Here is a 27635-nt window from a genome sequence, read left to right on the forward strand (position 1 = left end):
TAATTCCCTTCAGCCTAACAAAAGTTTGGGGAAGATATTCCCGGCGTTTAGCCTCATTCTGACTTTAAATGTCTTGTGTATTAAAGTGAACCATGGCAGTTTGGTTGATGTCCCCCATGAAAATGAAACATCTCAATCTTGCCAATGTACTGATTATCAAATACAGGTTGACTTCCAGGTAGAAGAATAATGTCTTTGTTTGTTTTTTAACCCCCACTCAGCAGTATTCAGGCTATATGACATCATTCTGTAAATAATCAAGACTGGACCGGGTAATTCAGTGATTGACATCATGAGCATTGATCCAGGCAATTTGGATTCGATGACATGCATCAACCAAGTCAGCGAGCCTGACCACTACCCCAGATCTTCATGGGTCCGATTATTTACAGACCGCTGTCGTATAGTTGGAACATTGCTGAGTGCGGCGTTAAACAACAAACAAACATAAGGAAACAGTTGAGGAAAGGAGTTGTGTTGAGAGGGGCATTGGGTAGTTGAAACGGCGGTTTCATGTATTACATGGGGAAATCAGATCCCCTTTGTCGCATTATATGACAAGTATGGTTTGCTGAGGACCAAATCTACCTGGATGTTCGCGTGTGAATAGGTTATGTTATGTATTCCTGAAGACTTAAATGAATCAAATTTCTGTGTGAGTGTTCAGTAACAAACTTGCTGTAAAAATGTAAATGCAGACTGTATACAGGGATTAATTTGGACGGTTCTGTTCCCAGCTAAAATGTACTGACAATATATTTCTGTTTTTCATGCTCTTGGTGACTTAAATCACCCGAGCTGGGACTGCCAGTGAGCCCCGGCCTGGTCCCCCTTTAACAGGCTGTGAAATCAGCGAGTGGAATCAGTGTTGACATAAGCAATCACAGTGTTCCCGGCCACCTGGAAACCTTGAGGCTGTGTAGCTTTCATGATAAGACATGGTTGTACGGGGACATGGTAGGAGACTGAGTGCTTAGAGTTAAACACAGCTTTAGTCACACTTGCCATGTTGGGGGAGGGTGGAGGGGAGGGAACAAATACAGGTATTGGTTTTACCGAAGTTGTTGTACACTTCAAGGGGTAGCCGTGTGGTTAATGTGTTCACTCATATCAGTGAAGGCTGGGTTTGATTCCCATATGGGTACAATTAGACTAACACTCAGTATACAGTACATGAAATCATTTCTTTAGACCGTTGTAATTGTTTTTCTTCAAAAGAACCTTTGTGGAATCAAGGAAACTAGACTTGCCTAGGCTCTTAGTTAAAAGAATCTCTCTGTCTCTCTCCCTGTCTCTGTCTGTCTGTCAAATCACCCAGTCATGGCACAGGACTAGGGCACAATGTGAAGCTCCATTCTTGTGATCCCCACTGATATTGCTGGAATACTGCTTAGCATGAGATACATTGTAAGACAAAACAACTGATTGTAGAACAATGTGCAGAAGAAACAAACCATAAAAAAGAATATAGCAACCATATAGGTTATCAAGTCTATCCAAGACAAGAGTTTGTATATTTGAGAAGTATTTGATGTTGAGAGTATAAGGGCAATTAATCCCCTCAAGTAGGAGTGTGCTAATACTATAGCACTGCTGACTCTCAAGTCGGGCTGAAGGAGCAACTGAAGGAGGTCACAAGCGGGTGTCCCAGTATTTGTTTTTGAAAGCTCAGTCTCGGCTGCTGTCAGACCGCTAGGTCTACAGTCCCAACATTTCATGTGAATAAGAATGACTGAACAACTACCTTTGTATTAATGTTACGTAAGAGAGCGTCGTGGCTGACAAGAATTGCCCCCCATCTCCTAGGTTAAGATGAATAATTGTATTAGTCTCATAACATGTTTAGTTTTCTTCTGTTTGCTCTGTTTTTTGTCAATTTTCATCAGGATTAAATTGTGTTGGTTTGAGTTATTTCCCTGTCCACAGTTTGGTAATATTTTTGAAGATTAATTAATATTTAGCACTTGTATTTTATTATGAAGTTCCCTGGTGGTTACTTCATGTTAAAGTCTTGTTACCATGGTTACCCTTCCTGGCATTCGGCATAGGGGAATAAAGGGTCAGTTTTGAGTTGGTAACTGTGCCTGAGTTGGGTATTCAGTGGGCTGGCACTATAACATCGGCATTAGTCTGGACTAGTACACACAGCGGCATGCACGCAATATTCGGAATATTCTCACCTCATGTTAAAGCTCTTGTTGACAACAGTTCAATTGGATACAGACCCCAGTTCAGATTCATCTTATGCCCAAGAAATAACGTACAATGTTTGACAAGGGAATTTGGCCCATTTCATGAATATGCAAAATGATAAAATGTGGCCAATTTACTGGTATGTAAAACATGAGAATTATACAGTCTGTGGTAATTTGTTATGTAAATGATCTTATTTTCTTATACGTACATTTTTACCATGGCTACTGGTTTTGTTAATCATTGAGAAATTGCTGTCTGTTGTTTTTCATTCCAACCTTGGTTAGGCCTGAATATGTGAAACATCCACTTTGGTGAAAACCAAAACATTTGTGCTGAATATTTCAAACATCCTCTTTAGTACTACCAAAGAAAACCATCACATTTTCCTTTATTTTCCCCTGTTTGTAACAGGTTAATATCAACAAAATTTGTGAACTTGAGCCAAGAAAAGTAAATTGCAATATATTGACTACGTGTTTACATGTTGGGGCTGTGGACAGACCGTGTTGAATCAGATTGTAACAGATACCAAACCTGGGACATGGTGAAGGTCTGTGTGTGTCGAGACTGCAGATCGGCTCTAAGTCGGAGCCACTGGAGTCTCACGTCGGAGCCATGGTCCCTCTGTGTAATCACTTCCCAGTGTCGCATGCTGCTGTGCCTATTCACAGCTCTTTGATGGATAAGCCCGGTTTAATATTGATACATGCAAGGAGGTTTATTTGTTAGCATAGACTTGTGAAAGTTTGATATTGCGATTGAAGGCTTGGTCATATTACTCGCCAGCATTTGAGGGGCTTGTGTTGAGAGGGATATATTCTTATTTGAAAAGAAGGTTGTAAAAAGATTGATTTTTTTTTTACAGAGTGTAGGGTGCACAGGTCACGCTCATTGAATGACTGGTAGATTTCGTTTTGTGTGCTACAACAAAAGCTTCAGACTGTTGGACTGTGTAAATGGAAAAATTAATCAAGTTAGTTTATGTTCGTTCTCAAGAGTGCTTGTGGTGTGACTGTTTTGTTTCGGTGTCAACAAGTTGCGAAAAGGATGAAAAAATGAGGACGTAAAAGTGTGTAATATTTTTTCTCATCTTGTGGAAAAGCTGTTTCATGTTGTTTATGGCTCAAGCTGCAGATGTTAATTTATTAAAACTCTCACAGGTTGGTTAAGAGTTTCAAAACACAAAGTGAACAGCTATTTTTTTCATTTATAAAAGAGCAGACAGATTTTGTTAAACATTTTGCTTCAGATGTGGCCTGCTCAGCAAGCACCTGTTTAAACTTTGAATGGGTGTCTCCATACAGGCTCAGGTTGAGTGTGCTGGGCTGTAAGTTATTGCTCGGAACATAATAAATGTCCCGACTCCTTGGTCGGGTGTTATCTGTAATTTTGTAAATGGTCTTGGTTATTTTGTTATTGCTGTGTCTTCATTCAGTTTGTTTAAAAACACTGAAAGGATAAGTGATGGGGGAGAAAGTATTTATTTGTGTATTTTCTGCCTATCATGGTGATCATGGGGAACTGTGTGCTTGGAGGTGAGACCAAAGTTATAGTGTCCCAGTATGCTGTCGGGAAAACTTCTAAAGGTGTAGTAATAAAAATAACAATGATAGTGATTACAATGTTATAGCAGAAAATATAGTAGTTAGGGTGAAGATGTGATACGGGTTTGTACGGGTCATGAAAACGTGGAAATATCATGGTATTTGTGTTTTACTTTCCCAGGCCTGGAATAGTTTTGGAAAATAGAAAATTGTTATATCATCATCATCATCACCATCATCATCATCATCATCATCATCATCATCATCATCATCACTTTTTTATTAGGAAATAACCTGAACTGACACTAATGGGTAGAACAGTGAACATTGCAGACAATAGCTACTCAGTCTGAGTTTGAATCCAAACATGGGGCAGGGGGAAGCCTTTTTGTAGTGTCCCTGTCTGCTTGATTTATTGTTGCCTCCTTAGTAACTTCTACATAAAGGGGCTCCCATGTGTGTTCCAGATTGGAATATAAACCTATGCTTATCTTGCAGGGTGGCTAATGAATCAGGATCAGGGACTTGGTTGATGGGAGGGGGCTCATAATATCAATCACTGGTTTTGTCTGTCCCACACTTAATTATTTACAGGCCAACATCATATTATAGGAGTATTGTACAGCATTAAAAAAACACACTTTGGCAAAGGGTCATGGAAAGTATGATTTGACTATGTCCAGAGTTGAATTGAGCGGGTGGGGGAGTGTGTCTGTGGAGGTGGGTGTGTCTGTGGAGGTGGGTGTGTCTGTGAATTATTCCACCTGCTAACATGTATCAGTCGTCCTGACGGACTCCCTGTGTCAACTCAGTCATCCTTCCGTAGTTCGGCTGTTGTATCGTGGGTTAATCAGCCTCTCTTTTATCTGCCATGGTTGCCAAGGAGGTTGCTAGGCCCGTGGAGAAGGGAGATAGTTAATCTGGCTGCAATACCTCTCTTTCCAAGGATATAACATATTTTCAAACATTAAATGACTCTTGTGTGTTGAAGGTAGAAAAAGTGATGGGTTGATGAGATAGTTGTCGTTATCAACAAGTTCATTAGATAAAGTTGCAGAAGATGATCCCAATTCCTCTGCTGCCGAAGCGACTGGGGAGTGCAGTGTTTGACATAACAAGCACCTGCCAGGGGCGAGGACCTTCCTCTCACAGCCCCTGAGACAGCCTTCAGGGTCTAGTGGTAGAGCGTCTGCTCGGAGAACGGAAGGTCCGGGTTTCAATCCCCGACGGCGTCATACCAAAAGACGTTAAAAGAGGGTACTTGTTGTTACCCTGTCTGGCGCTTGGCATTAAGGGGCTAAAACAAGGACTGGTGAAGATGATGCTGTGTTCTAAAGGATTTCATTGACTATTTTTTAGTGTTATAGGGGACCTGACTTTGCTTTCAGTGGGGTAAGGGGAAGGTTGTGGGTGTAGCTTATGAGAATTGGGTTCAGTTAATGGAACCATGGTAGGTTTTCGATAATCATAATTCAATATAATGTACGTGTCATTTTCATGCTGAATAACCACTCTGATGTTAAGTTAATTGGTTTAATTATTGGCTGACAACATCTGGATATGAAAGATAATTATTATATAAATGTTAAATATTTGACAAATTGTATACTTACGTATATTATACTGGATTATTGGGTTTAATGCACCAACGGGGTGGTCGGGTTGCCTAGTGGTTAAAGCGTTGGCTCGTCACGCTGAAGACCCAGGTTCGATTCCCGACATGGGTACAATGTGTGAAGCCCATTTCTGGTGTCCCCTGCCGTGGTATTGCTGGAATATTGCTAAAAGTGGCGTAAAACCATACTCACTCACTCATTTAATGCACTTACATTTAACATGTTTAAGAGCATGTGTACATGTGCAGCATCGCTTATGTTGATGTGAATGGGATGTAAGTCATCTGTCATTAAGTCATCAAGTCATCAAGCTTCAGGTCACATTATTCAATCCAATTAAGCCAGTGCCATTAAATAACTGATTATTCCAAGTGTGTGTATTACAGCAGATTGTATCATGGCCCTGTGGAATTACTGGGAGTTATGGCCCCTGGGTGTATTAACCAGGTATTGTGTAATCAGCCAGGTAGACACAGGTGCGACCCAATCAGGACAGGTATTGTGCAGGTGAAATATAGTGTAATACATCAACACCTACTGTGAAAGCCGACATCAAAGACTGGCCAGTTTGAACAATATGCTTGGAATGATCTGTCTCATGTTGCCATTACTACCTTTGTGTGATGTAATGGAGGCCTAGTCTGGCTTGTAGAAAAGGAAATCTTTCCTGTTTAATCTTTTATTATGCAAAATTTATGCAGCAATGTTTTTCATTTTGTTCTAGTTTAAGTTTATTCAGACTTGAAAGATCTTGATTTCTAGGCATGTCTTTGAATGACATTTAGAAGTGATACACACATAAGGAATAGAGTTTATGGATGTCAACTTCTTTATTATGACGAAACACAACGTTTCGGAGTATATGCTTCCCCATCACCTGATGAAGGAGGAAGCATGTTCTCTGAAACGTTGTGTTTCATCATAATAAAGAAGTTGACATCTATAAATCCTTTTCCTTAGGCATCTCATGCTCGAAACTTTAGAAGTTACTTTGAAAATACCCTCTGCAGGGATTTTGGGACAGACTTTGAACCAGGCGTCCGGAAACCGTCATATGCGCCAGACATGTCGGATTGGGAATCTCAAATGTCCGGTTTAAAATATTGCTTACCAGACATTTAAATTTTTCTGTCCGGACATTTAAAAAAGTATTGTCCAGACATTCTTAATTTTTGGCCGGACATGATCAACAGTTAGGACTGAGCAGTTTCTGTCTGCAGTTGTAACACAATGAAGATTATCTACACTGACAAGCTTTGTTTGTTTTGATTGCTGTAAATACATCGTACCTACATGATAGTCCAATCGGTCAATCACTGTAATAGGCAATAAACTGAGTTGACACTGATTAATCAAGGATTAACTACTGAGAACATCTTGTTAATTTGAGTGAAAGGTGTTTACAACTGTACATAAAGGGGTCCGGAAAATATAAAATCCCAATCGGACATTTGCATTTAGGCCACGCCCCCTTAAAATAGCGTATATTGGTACGACTTTTCACACACATTACAAGTTGTTACGTATTCATAATATGATCCACCCTGGTCCTAAGAAAGATAATATTCTGAATGGTTGTGATTGCACAGCAAGTGAGTCGGCTTTTAATCTGCCTTTAGCAATATTCCAGCCATCCATGGACGGAGCATCAGTATTGGGCTTTACACACTGTACCCATGTGGAGAATCAAACCAGCGTCTGTGGTGTGACAAGTTAACACTTTCACCTCGTGGCTATTGCCCCATTATTATAACATTGATTATTGATACCGGGGAGCATGAGGATTTGAAGCTATTTAAGTATTAAATTCAAGAAGTTTTCTAATTGCAAAGAGATGTGAAAGATGAGATATCTTTCGTTTATTTTATCAATTTTCACGTTTATTTCATATTAAGGTGTGTAAATAATCATTCTCAGAATTTTTTATTTTACCCCTGACCTAAAAGGGCAGGGGTATATAATTATACCAAGGAATTCCGTCTGCCCTTCCGAGGACATTTTTTATACGACCTTTAACTTTAAAAAAACTACTGCATAGATCTTTTCAAACTGTTCAAACACTTTCTTTACCAATAGGAGAGGTGCAGTGCAAAGTTTGATTTCAATATTTGGTTTTTCTGAAGAAGTACAGCTATTTTTCTTTTTTTGACTTAGAATGTTTTTTACTTCAACATTTGTTTGATCTCTAACCATGCTAACTTGAGAACTACTCGACAATGATGCTTTTCAAATTTAAGGAACATTTCAAAACTTATAGGAGAGGTGCAGTTCAAAGTTTGATTTTAATATTTGTATTTTCTGATGTGATATGATTTTTTCCCTGTTTTGTACTTGAATGGTTTATTTACTTCAACATTTGTGTGACCCATAGCTTGAAAACTTCTTGATGGATTCTCTTCCTATATCAATAGGAGAGGTGCAGTGCAGAGTTTGATTTCGATAAGTGTTTTTTGTTAGAAAATATGCTGTTTTCATGTTTTAACTTAGAAATATGTTCGATTCGTGGTTGGGGATATTAGCATGTGAATAGTGAGCCCTGCTCGTTTTTTTCCTTGTTCAGATTCATTGCATGTTTAAATTAACATCAGGATAAAGGGCTTCAGAACTCATTCATTAGTACATATGTAAATTTATGTCTAACTTTCTCAAGGTTTTAGTGTTATTGGAAAATATTCTTCCAATTTTTGAGTACTATGGAACTTATAATACTATTCAGGGATGTATGGAAATTACTAGAGTGCCAAGAATTCACATTTTTATACATAATAGTAATCATCAGCTACTCCAGGGGAAGGGGCGGTCGGGTAGCCTAGTGGTTAAAGCGTTCGCTCGTCATGCCAAGACCCGGGTTGATATTCTCTAGCTCTTTTTTTAAAAGTGGTCATATTTTGTGTGCAGTTTGTATTGTTTCCTTTCTTACTGTGATAAGTTGATTGGATGGGCAAGAAAACACCATTGTATGTTTTTGGTTGGCACTAGTGTGTAAAGCAGGGATATGACCACTTTAGAATGATGAAAGCGCCTCAAACCCCTTACCTCAGTTTAAACAGGACAAGGCTCACAAGCTTGTGTAACCTTTGGTTTGACACAGCTAAACCTGCACTTAAAAACCTTTGATCTCTACGACCATCCTCATTATAGTGCTTTGTCCTTTTATGTCCTTATAATGAAATTATATGTTCATCGGTGGCTGTATTCATTATGATATAAAAGGTTTTATCCAATTTTTTTTATGATGGGTCTTTTTGTTTGACATTTTGTGGATATAATGTGTTGTTATAGTGAGGGAATACTGTACTTGGGAACACCTGTACCCTCTGCCAGGCAGTATTGATGCCATTGTGAGCTCTCTGGCCTCATTCAGTCCCCTTTGTCTAAATAAAACTTCTATTCTAACAAAGTTCTCAATAGGTTTGTTTAGACGCTCGTACCTCACAGAAAGGTGTCGAGACGCCCATTTTGGAGGGGACATTCCTATGATAGAATCTCAGACATGTTAGAGTAACTATTGTTTTTAGGCGATATAAACATGAGTAAATTCATTTTCAAAAAGTGCAAGTGCACTAATGAAAAATTAGGTGAATTGAAGCTATTTCTTGGAGAGTAAGGTAGAAATTAAGTTTTGAATTTGCGCTAATATATACTGCTCAAAAGAATATGACACAAAAGAATATATTACAAAAGTTAATCTGTCATGGCATGAGTGTCGAAACATGACAGATTAACTATAGTAATATGAAAGAAATGGGGTGGTCCTTAACCTCTTTTGAGTAGTATAATACCAGTTACATCGTGAAAACTACAGTAGTAACAATAGTCCAATTGACATGGTAAAAATCTTGACTTGATATGAATTGGAACAAATATGTTAATATTTTTTGTTATGTCAGTATAATTATATATATTTTTAAATGAGTCCCCCTAAAGTGCTTCCAGTGGGTTTGGGGACATGAGGGACCTAGTTATCTAAATTGTTGCAATTTGCTGCATAGAGGTGCATACCCCGAAACTATGATTGTGTGTTGGATTTCCAGGTTTGCGGTGATTATGTTTCTTGGTTTGTCAGCGCCATTGTAGGTTTCATCAAAGCGTCTAAGACCTGCATCATGTCAGACGTTTCTCCCACTTAGCTGACACACTGGTATTCAGTCATATTCAAGACCAGACCAGATCAGACAATCCAGTGACTGACATCATGATCATTGATCCATGCAATTGGGATACAATGATATGCAGAACCAAGTCACCGAATTTGACCACCTGATCCACCTCGTCACCTCATACAACATGCCTAGGTTGCTGGGGACCTATATTATTACCTGTAATCCTCACAGGTCAATTCAATGGCGACACATGAAGATCTGGGTTAGAATAGGTCTTGAGCAACCCATGCTTGCTGTAAAAGGCAACTATGCTTGTCGTAAAAGGCGACTAACAAGATCGGGTGGTCAGGCTCGCTGACTTGGTTGATGCATGTCATCGATCCAGATTGCGTGGATCAATGCTCATGATGTCAGTCACTGTTGTGATTCACTTGTTGTTGTATAGAATGAATAGATTTTAGGATAAAACAACTAGCCCGCTTAGATTTTTACTAGTCTCAATATCCAACGCTGGATGGTCTTGTTCAGACTTGATTATTTACAGGACATCATCATATGACTCGAGTATTGCGGAGTGTGGCGTTAAACAACAAACAAGCGAACTTGTGTACATGTTTATAAAACGGCATTAACCGTAACCCTGATTCGTTAATCTGGAAATTTTCAATCCATGTGATTTTAATGGGAAAGAATGAACTTGCTTTGATGATAAAGGTTCCATCAGACACCTGCATGCTTCATGATGGCATGGAACAATATCTGATTGTGTAGCAGACACAAGGCCAGCTCGAGGGCCATCAAGTCAACACCATTAGATGTAGTTGTTGCAATACCCTGAATATCCATACATCAACTGCCCTCTCAGTATTGGCAAATCATTTCTGGATCAATGAACTCCGTGGCTCATGAGTCACTTAATTACAAAGCCATCTTGTTAATCCATATACAGTGTTCGTAAGTGTTGGTGTGTGGCATTACTGTCAGTTAATCTGTCCGTTGCATTCATGGTATCAGCATCCGATCACAGTGGTACGGTCACTGGACCCCCATCAATCAGTCTTCATCAGATGCTCCGAGCCAGACCGCCACTATTGGCCATAATGTAGTGATGGAACTGGCATGGGATACGGATCGATATTCACCAGCCACTATTCCAACAGTAACAAATTCCTCTGTTCAATATGGCCGCTGCTGCTATGGAGGCCATGTTGATTGTGTTGTGAGGTAGAAAGATGAATCATGGGACGGTTCCATCAGCACTGGGCTTAGTAACACTCTGTTGACTATCTGGCTGATCTGGTGGAGGCCACTTGTAGAATGTTCAATCACATGTAGGAAAACATAAAGGTCCCAGCTGACACCAGCATCCCTTTATTATTCGATCTTTGCAGAAGTGAATGGAGGGGTGATAACAGCGTGTAAAGTGATATAGACTCTCCATTTATTCCATTGTCTAATTACATCCTGATGTACAGTTTTGTCATTTTTCCGCCATTGATATGAAAATGTTTATTGAGCTGTCAGATGGGGGTATTTTACTTTGAAATATCTCCTAGTTTATTTGTTGAAAGTAATGACACGTTTGATTAATTTTGCTTGTAATTAAGGGGCACGGGTGGCCCAGTCATCTAAGACACTGCAATTCGCTGCACAGAGTGGTGTGCCTTGGGCATGCCAGAAATCTGTGATAGTGGGTTTGAATCCTGGTTTGCCTCAAATATGTTTCTAGGTTTGTCAGCACCATACTTGTGATAATTGGTTTTACCAAATTGGTAAACGTCTTAGACCTGCATTACTTCTGGCTTTCCTCCCACACACCATGACACAACTGGAGTGAGTGTGTATGGTTTTACGCTGTTTTTAGCAATATTCAAGCAATATCACGGTGGGGGACACCAGAAATGGGCTTCACACATTGTACCCATGTCGGGAATCGAACCCGGGTCTTCGGCGTGACGAAGCGAACGCTTTAACCACACCGTGACACAACTGGAATACTGTTAAAAGCAGCATTCAACCAAACGCACTCACCCTGCTTGTAATTATGTTGATTGTCCATTAGTGATGTTAAACCACAATGAATAACTATAAATAAAGAAATTTTATTGTTTGGAAGAAAATGTGAAATCTGAACATGATTTTATAACATGTACAATCAAAGTCAATGCAGACGCTAAAAACTACATCACCTGAATTATGGTATAATTTTTCAACACCGTATGTGCGTAATACATATTCATTAGTTTAAAAACCAAACACGTACAATATACCCCAATAAAATTAGTGGCCCAGAAAGTAGCATCTGGTGTCTCATTGTTTACACATCCCAGCACTCCCAAAACCTTTTCAATGCTGGCATTGTTTTGCAGAATAAAGGAGATGCTTCCTCCGAAAACCAGACCATTTCTGCCCAGGATTAAGGCCTGTTTTTAACAATGAAAGCGACTGAGCCATTATGAGTATTACTCAGGCTATGAGTTATGTCCCTTTATGATAGACGATTTTCAAACCATTTCCTGACCATCTGCCCTATGGCTGTCTGAAACGTGCATTGTTCTTTGTCTATGGGTATTTCCTGTGTCAGTTGGATCAATAAGTATAGAGTTATGAGACCATGGATTAACATTTGTAGTCTGAAACATTATGATCCACATGGTCATGATCAATAATAGATGTTTCTCGCACCGGCAGACACGCGATAAGATGGTCATCTGAGCAGGAATTGAAGAGTGTGAGTGTAGGGATTTATTTTTGCTGGGTGTCAGTGACCAAGTGAGTCATGGTGTAGGAAATCAAACCTAGAATTTCTGCATGATAAGCAAGCACACTAACCACTGGGCTACCCAACCATGGCTTTAGATAAGGAAATGAAAATGTGATATCCATACTTTCTATACAGATAATTTCTGTTTAACAAATTTGTGAAGGCATGGTATGGTATGGTATATGGTATGACATTGTGTATGGTATTTATAGTGTTTGGTACTTGTGGTATGATGAAGTATGTGCGTTAAGAAGAGACGTTTCCATTGTGTACCAATTAAAGACAAAACTAACAATCAGTCAAGTGTTACCACAGAGTTACTTTATTCTTATCACGATATGCTGCACATGATTTCCAAAATTTACCCGCTAATCCCGCACAAGACAAATAGTGCATCTCGAGTCATGGATCTATGACGTCACATTCATGAGCGCCGGTTCACTAAACATACCAGTATGTTTGTTTGTGCATAGAACCAATAATATCTCTTGAATATGAGTAAGCCTTCATATATTAACCAACATGTATGGTATTTGCGTTTCTTTTGGCAGTGAGTATATATTGTTAATGGTATGGTATGATATATATTGTGTATGATATGGTGTGGTATGTGTTTTATACAGAAGGTATATGGAAGTAAGTTCTTCTGTGCATGTACTTCACACATACACATTGTATGAATAAGACACATTATCACATGAGGTGTGGCCGTAATGTTCCTCCATTAAGCTATTATTTATCTAGATCAGGGAGGACTATATAGGTCATGACATTTTGGCAAGGTTCATTACCATGGAATACCAAGAAACAGATAATATTGTATGTTAATTCAAGTGTTGGCCGGGGGCAGGCGGCAGGCTCGGCAATCTCTACATCAGCGTTGGTGGTGTTCAAGAGCCCAGGGATTATTGGGGATTACGGTTAATATCTTACACATTATAGATGGTGATTATCTACTGGTATTTGCCAGGTATTTGCCAGCAACTCCATGGGCGGGCGGGCGGTGAACATTGACCAGCTGAACAGGAGGTTTATATTGTTTACTGATAATGTGGATGGGAATGAGGGGATGTGTTGTCATTCCAGTTGAACATCCCGGGTGCACACAATCACCCACAACTGTTGCCCTGTGTTGTGGGGAGAAGTGCTGTCATGAAGGTGTTTAAGTAGAGCATTATATAGTTCTGCACAACATTTGATGATTTTATCTTAAGTAGTAACAAGATGGAAGAAATATTACATGAGGGTTCTGAGGGCAGGCGTTAGTATTTCTTGGTTGTTGCACATCAATATTTAGCATGCTCCTTTGATAACATCTTTTGAGTCGTGTTAGGCTAGTCAGCAAAAACCATCAGGAGCTTTGAGTTAGTTGTTGGATGGTGTGTTTGTGCTGTATGATATGTGTGGTGTATTGTGTGGATGTGTGATGTGTGAGGTGTGGGTGTGTGTTGTATGGATGTGTGTGATGGGTTGTGTATCCTCATGTGTTGTGTGATTGTTGTGTGTGGTGTATTGTGTGGATGTGTGAGGTGTGGATGTGAGAGGTGTGGTGTATTGTGTGGATGTGTGAGGTGTGGATGTGTGTGAGGTGTGTTTGTGTGTGGTGTATTGTGTGGATGTGTGAGGTGTGGATGTGTGTGAGGTGTGGATGTGTGTTTGTATGTTTGTGCTGTATGGATATGTATGGTGGGTTGTGTATCCTCATGTGTTGTGTGATTGTTGTGTGTGGTGTATTGTGTGGATGTGTGAGGTGTGGATGTGTGTGGTGTATTGTGTGGATGTGTGAGGTGTGGATGTGTGTGAGGTGTGTTTGTGTGTGGTGTATTGTGTGGATGTGTGAGGTGTGGATGTGTGTTTGTGTTGTATGGATGTGTGTGGTGGGTTGTGTATCCTCATGTGTTGTGTGATTGTTGTGTGTGGTGCATTGTGTGGATGTGTGAGGTGTGGATGTGTGAGTTGTGTTGTTGTCTTTGTGTGTGGTGTTTTGTGTGGATGTGTGTTGGGTTGTTGTGTGTGTGTGTGATTGTTGTGTAGATGTGTGTGGTGACTTGTCATTCATTATGTATAGTATGATTGTTGTATGGATAAGGTGTTTGGATGATGTGTGTGTGGTTTGGTGTGTGTTTGTGTGTGTGTGGTTTGGTTTGTTTGTGGTTTGGTGTGTTTGTGTGTTATGTAGTGTTTTTGAGTGGTGTGTTTGGATGTTCTGCGTTCTGGGATGTTAGTGTGTTCCATTGTGTGGTGAAGGTGTGGATTTGTGTTGTGATGTTGGTTGTGTGTGTGAATGTGTTAGGTATGTGGATGAGTCTTAGTGTGGTATGCAGCTGACAAGTTGAGCAGTTTAACAGCAAGGTAGAATAGCTTGTGTCTCCCCATGGTAAGATTATACCTGCCTTTGCATCTCTAAGTAGGCAATAGGCAACTCAACACAATGAATATGGCACTGGAGTAGTGAATGCACAGTAGGTTTATTTCGAATTGAAATTACAATGAGATATCAGTGGTACATTTTTCAGAAACATCAAAGTTTACAGATCAAGAATTTTCACAGGGCAAACAACATTATGACAAATGATTTTGTGTGCGCACAAAACATTAGATGAGGCACAGCTTGTCAATAGCCAATCAAGACTGTCACTGATGCAGCAATGTAGAACTGGGGCTGTTAATCTGTGCTGGTCTGTAATTTAGACTGACAGCATGTCATCAACAGGGTTCGAGAATGTGAGGCATGTCTTGTGAAGGATAAGTGTCCTGTGTCCCAGTTACCTGCTACTTAGGTGGGGGGGGGGGGGGGGGGGGGGGGAGGTCAACAAAGGTTTGGCGGAGGAAGGGTTGTGCTGCAACTAGGGAGGGTGGAGGGAGGGTGGAGGGAGGGGATTATTTATTTTAAAAAATTGAAGCGATATAATCAAGAAGAATACTATGGAATGACCAAATGAGACAAAATCATGAAATTTTGATGGGGCAGATGGTAGCAGTAAGGAGAGATGAAGGGCTATGGAGGGATTTAGGGGTTTAAATGGTTGACAAGACAAAACAGTTTAAATTGACAAAGCAACATATTGAGTCTGTTAGAAAATTGGGATATTACAGAAGCAGATGTGATTCTGGACGAATCTGGTCCTACCAGTTCAGTCAGCTCATGAACTCAGTTCAGCGACTCGGTAACAGGACGGCAACTTGGTATCAGTTCAGTGACTCGGTTACAGGAGGGCAACTTGGTATCAGTTCAGTGACTCGGTTACAGGAGGGCGACTTGGTATCAGTTCAGTGACTCAGTTACAGGAGGGCGACTTGGTATCAGTTTAGTGGCTCGGTTACAGGAGGGCGACTTGGTATCAGTTCAGTGGCACGGTTACAGGAGGGCGACTTGGTATCAGTTCAGTGACATGGTATCAGATCAATGACTCGGTATCAGTTCAGTGACATGGTATCAGATCAATGACTCGGGAACAGTTCAGTGATTCGGTATCAGCTGAATGACTCAGTATCATGGTACTTCTGGCATGCTTGGCTTAGCCCCCCCATGACAGCCATCATGGGCTGCATGGCTGTATCGTCAATGGAGAAACATGTTTACTTCCTATAACCCTGGATACTAAACTACATGTCATCTCATCTAGTGTAGCCTCTAAAATACATACTGCTTCCCTCACAACTGGTTAGCTTAATTATATACTGACTGATGACAACTACTGATAGTGCAGATGCAACTTTGATATTTGAAGATAAGGCTTGGTTGTAGCAAATTTAAGGGATTGGGCTTCTATTTGGGATCTTGTAAATACTTAAGAAATTCTTTATGTCCTTGGGAAATGCCAAGTAAATAATGAAGAAATACTTGTGCCTTTTCTTATCAAAAGTGTTGATAAAATAATTACAGTATCTCGCTCACCACTGTATATCAGCAGGTATTTAAAGCTTCCTGAAGTTTGCCGTGTCTGATTTCAAATTGGCAGACATGTTAGTGCAGGTTGAGGAAATGTGGCATTCTTTCAAGGACTTTTGGCACTAGAGTTAATGATCTGTTTTGCAAGTTTGAAATAGATGGTGTTTATTTATGTTATAGCGATACAGCATCTGGTAAAAAACCCACAGAATTGTCCTATAGTGTAGTGCAACTCCAGTATAGTATGGAGCAGAGTACAGCGCATTTGAAAATATTGTTCTGTTGTTACGGTATGAGATATGGTCATGTTTTGACTCTATTGCAGTAGAAAACTACTTGTCAGAATACCTGAAGTTACAAGGCAGCTTTGGTCATTATCCCAAAGAAGAGCCAAACTTCTTGTAGTGTAGGGATTCCAAAATTGGCCCCCAATAACCCATGCTTGTCTCCATGTAGGGATTAATTCTCAGAATAGGCCCCCAGTACCTCCTGTTGGGTTTCCAAGAAAGTACCCATTCTAAGAAAGTACCCATGCTTGTCTCCATGTGGGGATTCCAGGGCAGGATAGGCCCCCAGTACCTTATGCTGGTCTCCATGTGGGGATTCCAGGGCAGGATAGGACCCCAGTACCCCATGCTTGTCTCCATGTTGGGATTCCAGGGCAGAATAGGCCCCCAGTACCTTATGCTTGTCTCCATGTGGGGATTCCAGGGCAGGATAAACCCTAGTACCTCCTGTTGGGATTCCAAGACAGTACAGGTCACAAGTATCCCATGCTTCTCTTCAGAGAAATATCAGCAGTGTTAACTGCAATTATGTATTGTTTGTATCTGTGGAACATAGTGAAGTCTTGAAGTTCTTGGGACCTCTAGGGACCAGTATATAACTGTATTGCTGATATGAAGGGCTCTAAAGGGTCATGCGGCGATAGGGTAGCCCAGTGGGTAAAGTGTTCACTCATCATGCCAAGTGTATGTGTTTGGTTCCCCACTAGGGTACAATGAGTGAAGAGAAATTCTGGTGTTCTCCTCTGTGACATTGCTGGAATATTGCCCAAACCGTCATAGGACCATACTTCCTTACTTTCTAACTGAAGGGTATAACTGAAGGGTGTAACTGAAGGGTGTAACTGAAGGGTATAACTGAAGGGTATAACTGAAGGGTGTAACTGAAGGGTATAACTAAAGGGTATAACTGAAGGGTGTAACTGAAGGGTATAACTGAAGGGTATAACTGAAAGGTGTAACTGAAGGGTGTAACTGAAGGGTGTAACTGAAGGGTATAACTGAAGGGTGTAACTGAAGTATAATTGAAGGGTATAACTGAAGGGTATAACTGAAGGGTATAACTGAAGGGTGTAACTGAAGGGTGTAACTGAAGGGTGTAATTGAAGGGTATAACTGAAGGGTGTAACTGAAGGGTGTAACTGAAGGGTGTAACTGAAGGATGTAACTGAAGGATGTAACTGAAGGGTATAACTGAAGGGTATAACTGAAGTATAACTGAAGGGTGTAACTGAAGGGTGTAACTGAAGGGTGTAACTGAAGGGTGTAACTGAAGGGTATAACTGAAGGGTGTAACTGAAGGATGTAACTGAAGGATGTAACTGAAGGGTATAACTGAAGTATAACTGAAGGGTGTAACTGAAGGGTGTAACTGAAGGGTGTAACTGAAGGATGTAACTGAAGGGTATAACTGAAGGGTGTAACTGAAGGGTCTAACTAAAGGGTGTAACTGAAGGGTATAACTGAAGGGTATAACTGAAGGGTGTAACTGAAGGGTGTAACTGAAGGGTGTAACTGAAAGGTGTAACTGAAGGATGTAACTGAAGGGTATAACTGAAGGGTGTAACTGAAGGATGTAACTGAAGGATGTAACTGAAGGGTATAACTAAAGGGTGTAACTGAAGGGTATAACTAAAGGGTGTAACTGAAGGGTATAACTAAAGGGTGTAACTGAAGGGTATAACTGAAGGATGTAACTGAAGGGTGTAACTGAAGGGTGTAACTGAAGGGTATAACTGAAGGGTGTAACTGAAGGGTATAACTGAAGGGTGTAACTGAAGGGTATAACTGAAGTATAACTGAAGGGTGTAACTGAAGGGTATAACTGAAGGGTATAACTGAAGGGTATAACTGAAGGGTATAACTGAAGGGTGTAACTGAAGGGTGTAACTGAAGGGTATAACTGAAGGGTATAACATCTTAGGATGATGCTGGTCTGGATTATCTTTTTCAGAGAATTTAACTCTTTTTAAGATAGATATTTGAAGATTTTACTTATTTTTCATATTCAAATTTCAGGTCTAGTCCGGGGCGTGGACATATCTTTCAACGACCCGAACGATGGCTTCTTCCTCAAGTCATCGTATCAGAAGCTCCGGACGAAGGATCCGCGGGTGACAGAAAAGGAGGCGTTTATCGTGACTCATCCTTCGGAGCTATACAAGCTCCGGGTCCACCATGGACCATTCGAGGTGTACCAGTCTGTGCCGGACGCACTGCTGGAAGAAGCCCGGAGCGAGGGCGAGAACCTCAACCTCATGCACAGACAGATCTTGTACAACACTGACATGAGTGCACATATTGTCACAGACAGACTCACACCCAAATGGTCACTTTTACAGGTACTGGTGCATGCACAGCCTTTTGGTAGTCGGAAAGCTGACGGAATGTACAATGTTTATGGGTATGATCAGCAATGGTGTGGTCAGATGTTTGTGGAGCATCAGCACCAACAGCTGTCAGCAGTGTGCGTTCTCAGTGAGAGGGACAGTGTGTGTGTGATGGGCATTGAGCTTCCGTCGGATTGGTGGCACCATAATGACACTGACGTGTCTGTGTATTACCACGTCTCCCGAGTCGGCGCCAACCATGAATGTGCCAGTGCATCCAACTCCATCGTACCAGGACGCTCCATGTCGGGCAATACCGATCAGAAAAAGACCTTCATTGCAACGATTCGTTTGGCGGAAAAGGAATACAACTACGAAATACGAAAGGATCAGAATCTTATATTTCACGTACCAACACAGGATTTCTTTCCAGCGGCCAAGTTTGATGTTCCCGTGTACCTGGATACCGGCTCCAAACTTCAAGTGATTGTCATCAAGTAAGTAAAACAAGGGTTCCACTTCACAAGACTATCAATGCCCTGAAGATCTGGGCTATGACTGGTCTGTAGCAACCAATGCTTGTCTTTTAAGAGGCGACTATGGGATCAGTCAATCAGGCTCGCTGACTTGGTCGATGCATGTCATTGTGACCCAATTGCGGAGATCGATGCTCATGATGTCAATCACTTGATTGTCTGGTCCAGATTAAGTTATTTACAGACTGACGTCGTATAGCTGGAATATTGCTGCCATTATTTCCATTTGACTATTTTAATGACTTCAGAACATACGACATATCTGCATAGTTTAGAAAGAAATCTCTAAGAAGAATGATCAATGAATAAGTTTATTAAGGAAATTTGCTAATTTCAGTGGAATAGTTGCAGCAAAGGTGAAGCAATCACCATGAAAATCAAATATGCTACTCAACATACTATGTACATAGGAATTCATGGTTGTTTTGCTCTGGTTTGGGTCTTTGCCTGTGCTTTCAGTGTTAGATAGTGTTTTCTCATTCACACTTTTGTAAGTGATTGAAAGTAAGTGTGAGAGTCAAGGGGTAATTAAAGGTAAGAATTTTGAGGATCTCTAGATTCAAATACTATAGCAGCACACCTCAAAGATCCCACCTTAAGTTGGAACACTGCTTGTGAAGGAATTCATTGTTATGGCATGTGTGTGTCTTGGCAGGGATTGCATCATTGTAATACAGGGGTAGACATCATTGGTCATATCCAACTAGTGGTTACCGTATTCGACGTAATAAGCCCCCAGGGCGCTCTCAAAATTAGGAATAGGGTGCTGTTATTAGAATATTATTTTGGTGGAAAAACAGAGTTGAAAGATAAATTTTGTGGTTTAAGCTGACAACCTGAAATGTTTATGTACGACAGATATATTTTTCGAGAATTAAATTGCCCATAATTAAGTGTGCTTATAACACACGAGTGTGTATCATACGCGAATAAATAAGTCTTGTGTAGATTGATCAGTTGGAAGGGCTGCTAATGTGGATTGTTCACTTGCCAATATATTAACAAATATCGCCCTGGGTGCTTATTGGAGCGGGGCGCTTATTACATCGAATACAGTATGTCAAATATCTAGAGTTTAGGATAAAACAACTTGAACAAATGGGCTAGTGGCTGTGTCTATCTCTGTATCATTGCATCATTGTATCACATCTGTCGTCCAAAGATGTGACGAAAGAAGGTACGTGATACTGACCGTTAATTCAAACATAATTCAAAGCCTTTAAGAAAGTCCCAGTGTAGGGAAATAAGAACCTTCTTAAAAAGTTAATTTGTATGTTATCGCGTGATGAAAACATGCTTTTGAAATTACATTTAAATGTCTATTTTCAGTGCAGTCATTAACTCCATGATGAGATCTTATCTTACAGAAGTGGCTCAATGTAATTGAAAAGTCAGCAGTTTGTGCTCAGTATTCAATAGCAGTGTTGTGAAAGTGGGCTTGTCAAGATGGTTGACATGAAAATTGAAGCAGTTATCTTTGATGGTTATGCTGTAAGATAAATGAGGGGCAAATTGACCATGTTCGTGTGGGATAATAATGATTGGTTGTAATTGAGCCAATTTCAGTTTGTCTGCAGTGTATTGGCGGAGACCTTTTTGTTGGGCCATTCTTCTAGAAAGTGATCCAGTGTTGGAGATAAGCCTGGGAAAGGTTATGCAAACCATGTTGTTCTGTGAATATGGAGGCATGTGTTTATCAAACGATTTCCCATCTCACTTCAAACACGGCCAGTGCTATCAACAACCGTCTCCCCGCAATACTGTCAAAAAAACAACCAATTTACAAACTGTATAAAAAAATACCCAGTCTCGCAAACCTTAGAAATATAACTCCTAGTTGGACAATACAGGCTGTACCTGAGACTTGAGGTATATGAGGTCTTATACCCCGGGCTTTGAAGACAAACTACAATTACTGACGGCAAGCTTTTGGGCAAATCCTGTAGGTTTAGAGCACTGGGAAGAGTGGAGCCTACAATGGCTGGGGTTAGCTGTTGTTTACTGTATGTGATCTCCGTCTGATAGGTAAGACAAGCGAACCCTCGAAGCAGACGACTGGAGTTAGTTAATGGCTGTTCCATGCTGAAGTTCAGTTGGGTAGGATAAACCACGAGCGGAGTGTAAACAGCTATCTTTTGATTGGGACAGTTTCTTGTATGGTTCCATTTGAGCCAGTTGTTCATGTTTGTCAGATGCTGGTGTTGAATAACACCGCAGTAGGACATACCGAAATATTGCCATCAATCAATAATTCATAACCGTGTGTCACGGCACTGTGTGACATTCTTGTGGGTTTTCAAGCAGACAGATTTTATCTCTGTGGTGAAAAAACGCATTTATTATTGTGAGTGAGTGAGTGAGTATGATTCTACACACCCTTGACTACCTGAAATATCAACAGGGAAAATAAGTACATCTTGAAATGCTGATCTTTGAAAAAGATATATACAGTAAGCTACAGTCATATCAAACTCAAAGGGAACAGAGCCACGATCCACAAAGCACTGAGACTGTCTTGTGTTAATGTGTGGGAGTTATGGTAATCTTGGCGCTATGATTGCTTTGTTGAATGGGGCCCTGGCCATCTCCATCTTCACTTTATTTTGGTAATTTTGTTAGCTTGTTTATTGCTTGATATTATTCGTTATTAGCTTTGTTTATTACAGTGAATGAGATGCCACTTTTCATCATCTACTGATGTGCATGTTGAGCAGAGTCTTAACATGACAAAATGATTTAGACGTGAAATGAGACATCGGTGCAATAGAAGTTTTCATGCCATGATACGATACATGATAGGTTTTTTTCGGTATCAATACAAGACAAGACACTAGCTAAAATACATTACTACTCATTTAATGACTCCTAAGCGTTTTTGAACCTGTCCTGAAATATTTATGGTCAAGAAATATCCATGCGATTTGCATAACATGATACGTATCGTATCATGACCTATGTATAGTGATACGTATCGTATCATGACCTTGCTGTATCGTCTCACCCCCTAAAATGTATGGGTAGAGTGTGTGTGGTAGGCATACATCAGTAGGGTTACAATGAGCCACCAGTAGTTCAGTGTGTGGTATGGGGTACTGTCATATCCCCCAGTTTGACTAAATGCCATGTGACATTTTGGAGAGGGATATGAAACAGATATGTGTAAACCCCTCAACCCGCCTGTCACTACACCTCACAATCGAGTAGTACATTCAAAAAACAATTACCGCTTTATTGACTCATGCGAAAAAAGAAAGTAACCAAGAATGTATGGTGAGGAAAAAAATTGAAAATGATGATATAATATTTCCTGCTTTAGTGCCGGTGGATTGCATGTAGAGACAGGTATATGCGTCGGGGACTGTGTGAGGGTAGCATATCACTGGTGTAGTACCAGCTCTGCGGGACTACTTGATAGTGTTGAAGTAGCACCCGGACTGTCCTGGTAGTGAGGGCTTTGTTGACTCGTGAGTATAGGATGACAGTTTCGGAAAGTGCCGGGCAGGGCATGGTGTGAAGTGGAGGAGGAGGATTTGGGAGAGCTCTGGCGGGAGGGATCCAAGCTTATTGTGATGGTTCTTAAACCTTTCAGAATCTTAAAAGGAACATGGCTGTTCTGGTTGTTTGTTTGTAGGACTCTGAGCTGTGGGAACTTGTTATAATAGTTCTTAAATCTTTCAGAATCTTAAAAAGAATATGGTTGTTCTGGGGTTTGTTTGTAGGACCTGGAGCTGTGCGAGGATGTTCTAATGGTTCCTTAAACCTTTCTGAATCCTAAAAAAACCATGGTCATTCTGGGGTATGTTTGTAGGACTCTGAGCTGTGGGAGCATGTTGTAATGGTTTCTTAAATCTTTCAGAATCTTAAAAAGACTATGGCTGTTCTGGGGTTTGTTTGTAAGACTCGGAGCTGTGCGAGCATGTTCTAATGGTTCCTTAAATCTTTCTGAATCCTAAAAAGAATATGGTTGTTCTGGGGTATGTTTCTGGGACTCAATGGGAAGCTTTTTGTTATGGTTCCTGCAGCCTTTTAGAATCTTAATAAGGCTTTTTGGCTTGTTAGCACCATACCTGCATCAAGTAGACCTGCATCAACCACTGGTTCAAAGCATGAGCAACAATTTGTCACAACATTAGACCAAGTCTCTCATTGTAACTGCCCTTTTCACGTTTTGGTCGGTTTTATCTTGAACTTTGGGTTTGAGGGATATTCTTGAAGTACCTGAGACTAATAACAGAGTTTGTATTTGAGAATAATAACAGAGATTGTATTTGAGAGTAGTAACAGAATTTGTATTTGAGAATATTAACGGAATTTGTATTTGAGAATAATAACGGAGTTTGTATTTGAGAATAATAACAGAGATTGTATTTGAGAATAGTAACAGAGTTTGTATTTGAGAGACTAGTAACAGAGTTTGTATTTGAGAATAGTAACAGAGTTTTATTTGAGAATAATAACGGAATTTGTACTTGAGAATATTAACGGAATTTGTATTTGAGAATAGTAACGGAGTTTGTATTTGGGATTAATATCAGAGTTTGTATTTGAGAGACTAATAACAGAGTTTTATTTGAGAATAATAACGGAATTTGTATTTGAGAATATTAACGGAATTTGTATTTGAGAATATTAATGGAATTTGTATTTGAGAATAATAACGGAGTTTGTATTTGGGATTAATATCAGAGTTTGTATTTGAGAATAATAAAGGAGTCTGTTTTACCATATTCCCTCCAATACCAGCCCCTCTCTCCGAACTGGCCACATCAGGTCAGTCTTTAAGTAATCTTAATAAGCTCCCATGTATAAAACCAAACAATTAACTTGATAATACAACATTTTAAGCAGATATTACACTTATTTTCACACAAATCAGCAATGCAAAAGGGATGTATAATAGCCTTGTAACTGTTATTGACAAGGTTATAATCACCTGGACAGAGCCACAACATTAGTTATTACATGAATGGGGAATTTGTAATTCCAATTGGGGAGGGGCGGTTTGGTAGCCAAGTGGTTAAAGCATTCGCTTGTCACGCCGAAGACCCGGGTTCGATTCCCTACATGGGTACAATGTGTGAAGCCCATTTCTGGTGTCCCCCGCCGTAATATTGCATGAATATTGCTAAAAGCGGCGTAAAACCATACTCACTCACTCACTCACTCACTCACTCACAATTTGGGAATATTTACTGACACTTGCTGCAGACTTGGTGCCGAAATATCCCGCCTTGGAGCCGTTCCAGATAACCGCTGCAGGTGGATGGCAAAGTTTTTATATATTATTACATACATTTCAGTTGGAAAAGACAGTTGAAGCTGTGCTTGTCATGTAAGTTATATTAATGACAATAAAATGTCAGGGTCACAACAAAGATAGAGTGTTGGTCAAACAAGTTCCTTGTTGGGGAGTATTAGCATGACAGGGGTCGTAATTTACACCGCACCCATGACCTGAGTGAAAGATACAGTAGTGTTTTGCCATTATTCAGGTTGCTAGAGGTAACCTCTTCCACTCTTGAAGGATTGTCTGTCAAGGGAGCACGAAAAAATATGACAGGGTTAATGCAGCTACGTGTAACAATATAGCCGAACACCATCTTTTTGAATCTAGGTCACCATCCTCTTGAATTCACACTGAATCAACGTGAATTTAACGCTTAACATCTCCCATGAGGCAATCAAATTCTGAAACTTTAGAAAAGTCTGTCATTTCATTTTGTACTTTATCAACACAAGTGCAAAATTTGTAGTCCGTAGAGATACGTTTGGTGCGAACAACAGCCTATGTGCCACCTCACTGACCACTGTGTTCATCCATCTGTGAAAGCAAGACCGCCGGCAAAGTAGTTCCACAGCATGATTTATTCCAAACTCGTGGGTATTTTGTCCCGGAGGCAAATAGGAAGATTTTATCGCTGGCAAAAATTGTGGGCATAAAGAATGTTGTCCCATCGCATGTTGTTTATTGTTGGAAGTTTGGAGTGGTGAAATTGGAATGATAATATGTTCGACTTGACTTCCATTAGAGCTATACACCATCTGATGGTTATTAAACAGAGAAATCCTCTTAAGGACTAAAACTTAAACTGTTGCCATAGAAACTTCATATTGACACTTTAACAAATGACTTAATCAAATCATCCTCATGTTGCTTGATCCCTGGGCAGGCTGGAAAGGTGAGATGGTAACATTTGGGATGTCAGTAAACACTAAAGGGACTAGGCTGGGAGTATGCCATCCAATTTCCATCTAGGTCCTGACATTACCTTGTGTGACAGGAGACATCGTCCTATTTCCATGTAGGTCCTGACATTACCTTGTGTGACAGGAGACATCGTCCTATTTCCATGTAGGTCCTGACATTACCTTGTGTGACAGGAGACATCGTTTCTGTGTAATTTGGGTAAACAATTCTGTTGATAAATGTACTTCATAAAATTTGCATTAGCATACAAATACTGTGGGACCCATGAAGATCTGGGTTAGAATAGGTCCTCAGCAAGCCATGCTTGCCGTAAGAGGCATCTATGCTTGTCTTAAGAGGCGACTAACGGGATCGGGTGGTCAGGCTTGCTGACTTGGTTGATGCATGTCATCGTATTCCATTTGCATGGATCGATGCTCATGATGTTGATCACTGGATTGTCAGGTCAAAACTCAATTATTTACGGACCGCCGTCATGGACGTTAATCAACAGACAAACAAATAAACAAAAAACAAATATGGTGGTAATTGAACCACCTGAATCAAACATGCTGGGAGTTAATAAGCCACTTTTAGCAACAGTCCTTGATGAATGTTTAACCTTGGAGTACAAGGAGTACAACTATAGAGTGAGTGAGTGGGTTTATGTCACGGCGTGTCAGTTTGTTTTGGGAGGAAAGCCTGAAGTGATGCAGATATTAGATGTTTACCACTTTGGTGAAACCATCGAGCATGGATATAGTGCTGAGAAGCCTAGAAACATAATCAGAGTGAATAGTACATGTACCCACTCCACACACACCAAATCGTAATTATTTATGTTCAGGGCTTGATGACTTACTTGGTTGATGCATATCATCATATCCCTATTGCGTAGACCCATGATCAAGATGTCAATTTGATTATTTTGAGACACCCTATCATTTAGCTTGAATATTGCAGTGTGGCGTTGTACAACAGACAAATAGCATAAATTGTACACGTATCCAACTTTGATGATCAAGGTTATTTCTTTAATGGAGGATCAAGCTTCACCTCCATGTCTCTGGTGCCCGTTTCAGTCCAGGTCAAGTTTTAATTTGTGCCATGTGGTATATTGTGACATGGTCAAGGCCAAACCAAAGCACCATGACTTCATTTCTTGTGTTGTTCCTGCTTCTCTGAAGTAACTGTTAACATATTGTTTTCAGGGTGAAGGTGCGTAATGGGCTTCTGATTCGAGATGCAGTGGTGAGTGAGAACAGCCCATGGAGTATATATGTCGAGATTAGCGACAGACAGCGATCTGCCACAGTTACAGCCTTCGTCAAGGACACTGAAAAGCTCAGCCAGAGGTCAAGGTAAGACAAATAAATCCATGCCACTTTGGTCACCTCTCTTCCAGTACACGTTGCTGAAAGTTCAGTGTTTCCTGCAGAGACATTGACTAGTCTTGTGGTCCGAGCAATGGCCAGCCATGTAGAAGAGGTGGAGTAGCCTTGTGATCCGAGTAAAGGCTAGCCATGTAGAAGGGGTGGAGTAGCCTTGTGGTCCGAGTAAAGGCTAGTCATGTAGAAGGGGTGGAGTAGCCTTGTGGTACGAGCAATGACTAGCCATGTAGAAGGGGTGGAGTAGCCTTGTGGTCCGAGCAATGACTAGCCATGTAGAAGGGGTGGAGTAGCCTTGTGGTCCGAGCAATGACTAGCCATGTAGAAGGGGTGGAGTAGCCTTGTGGTCCGAGTAAAGGCTAGCCATGTAGAAGAGGTGGAGTAGCCTTGTGGTCCGAGCAATGACTAGCCATGTAGAAGGGGTGGAGTAGCCTTGTGGTCCGAGTAAAGGCTAGCCATTTAGGAGTGAAGTTGCCTTATGGTCCGAGCAATGGCTAGTCATGTAGAAGGGATGGAGTAGCCTTGTGGTCCGAGCAATGACTAGCCATGTAGAAGGGGTGCAGTAGCCTTGTGGTCTGAGCAATGACTAGCCATGTAGAAGGGGTGGAGTAGCCTTGTGGTCCGAGCAATGACTAGCCATGTAGAAGGAGTGGAGTAGCCTTGTGGTCCGAGCAATGGCTAGCCATGTAGAGGGGTGGAGTAGCCTTGTGGTCCGAGCAATGGCTAGCCATGTAGAGGGGTGGAGTAGTCTTGTGGTCCGAGCAATGGCTAGCCATGTAGAGGGGTGGAGTAGCC

At 40.7% G+C, this 27635-nt stretch overlaps 1 protein-coding gene across 1 annotated transcript in view; it reads left to right on the forward strand.

Annotated features, from left to right (window-relative positions):
* LOC139456259 (transmembrane protein 132C-like) overlaps positions 1 to 27635 on the forward strand; it is a 95230-nt gene that overhangs the window by 12729 nt on the left and 54866 nt on the right. Inside the window, exons 2-3 of the mRNA XM_071237879.1 lie at positions 18419 to 19226; positions 26664 to 26813. Of these exons, the coding sequence (XP_071093980.1) occupies positions 18419 to 19226; positions 26664 to 26813 (958 nt within the window). The remainder of the gene's footprint in view (positions 1 to 18418; positions 19227 to 26663; positions 26814 to 27635) is intronic.

This window comes from Haliotis cracherodii, unplaced genomic scaffold (assembly GCF_022045235.1).
Source record: "Haliotis cracherodii isolate W230 unplaced genomic scaffold, xgHalCrac1.p SCAF_11, whole genome shotgun sequence".
Lineage (NCBI taxonomy): Eukaryota > Metazoa > Mollusca > Gastropoda > Lepetellida > Haliotidae > Haliotis > Haliotis cracherodii.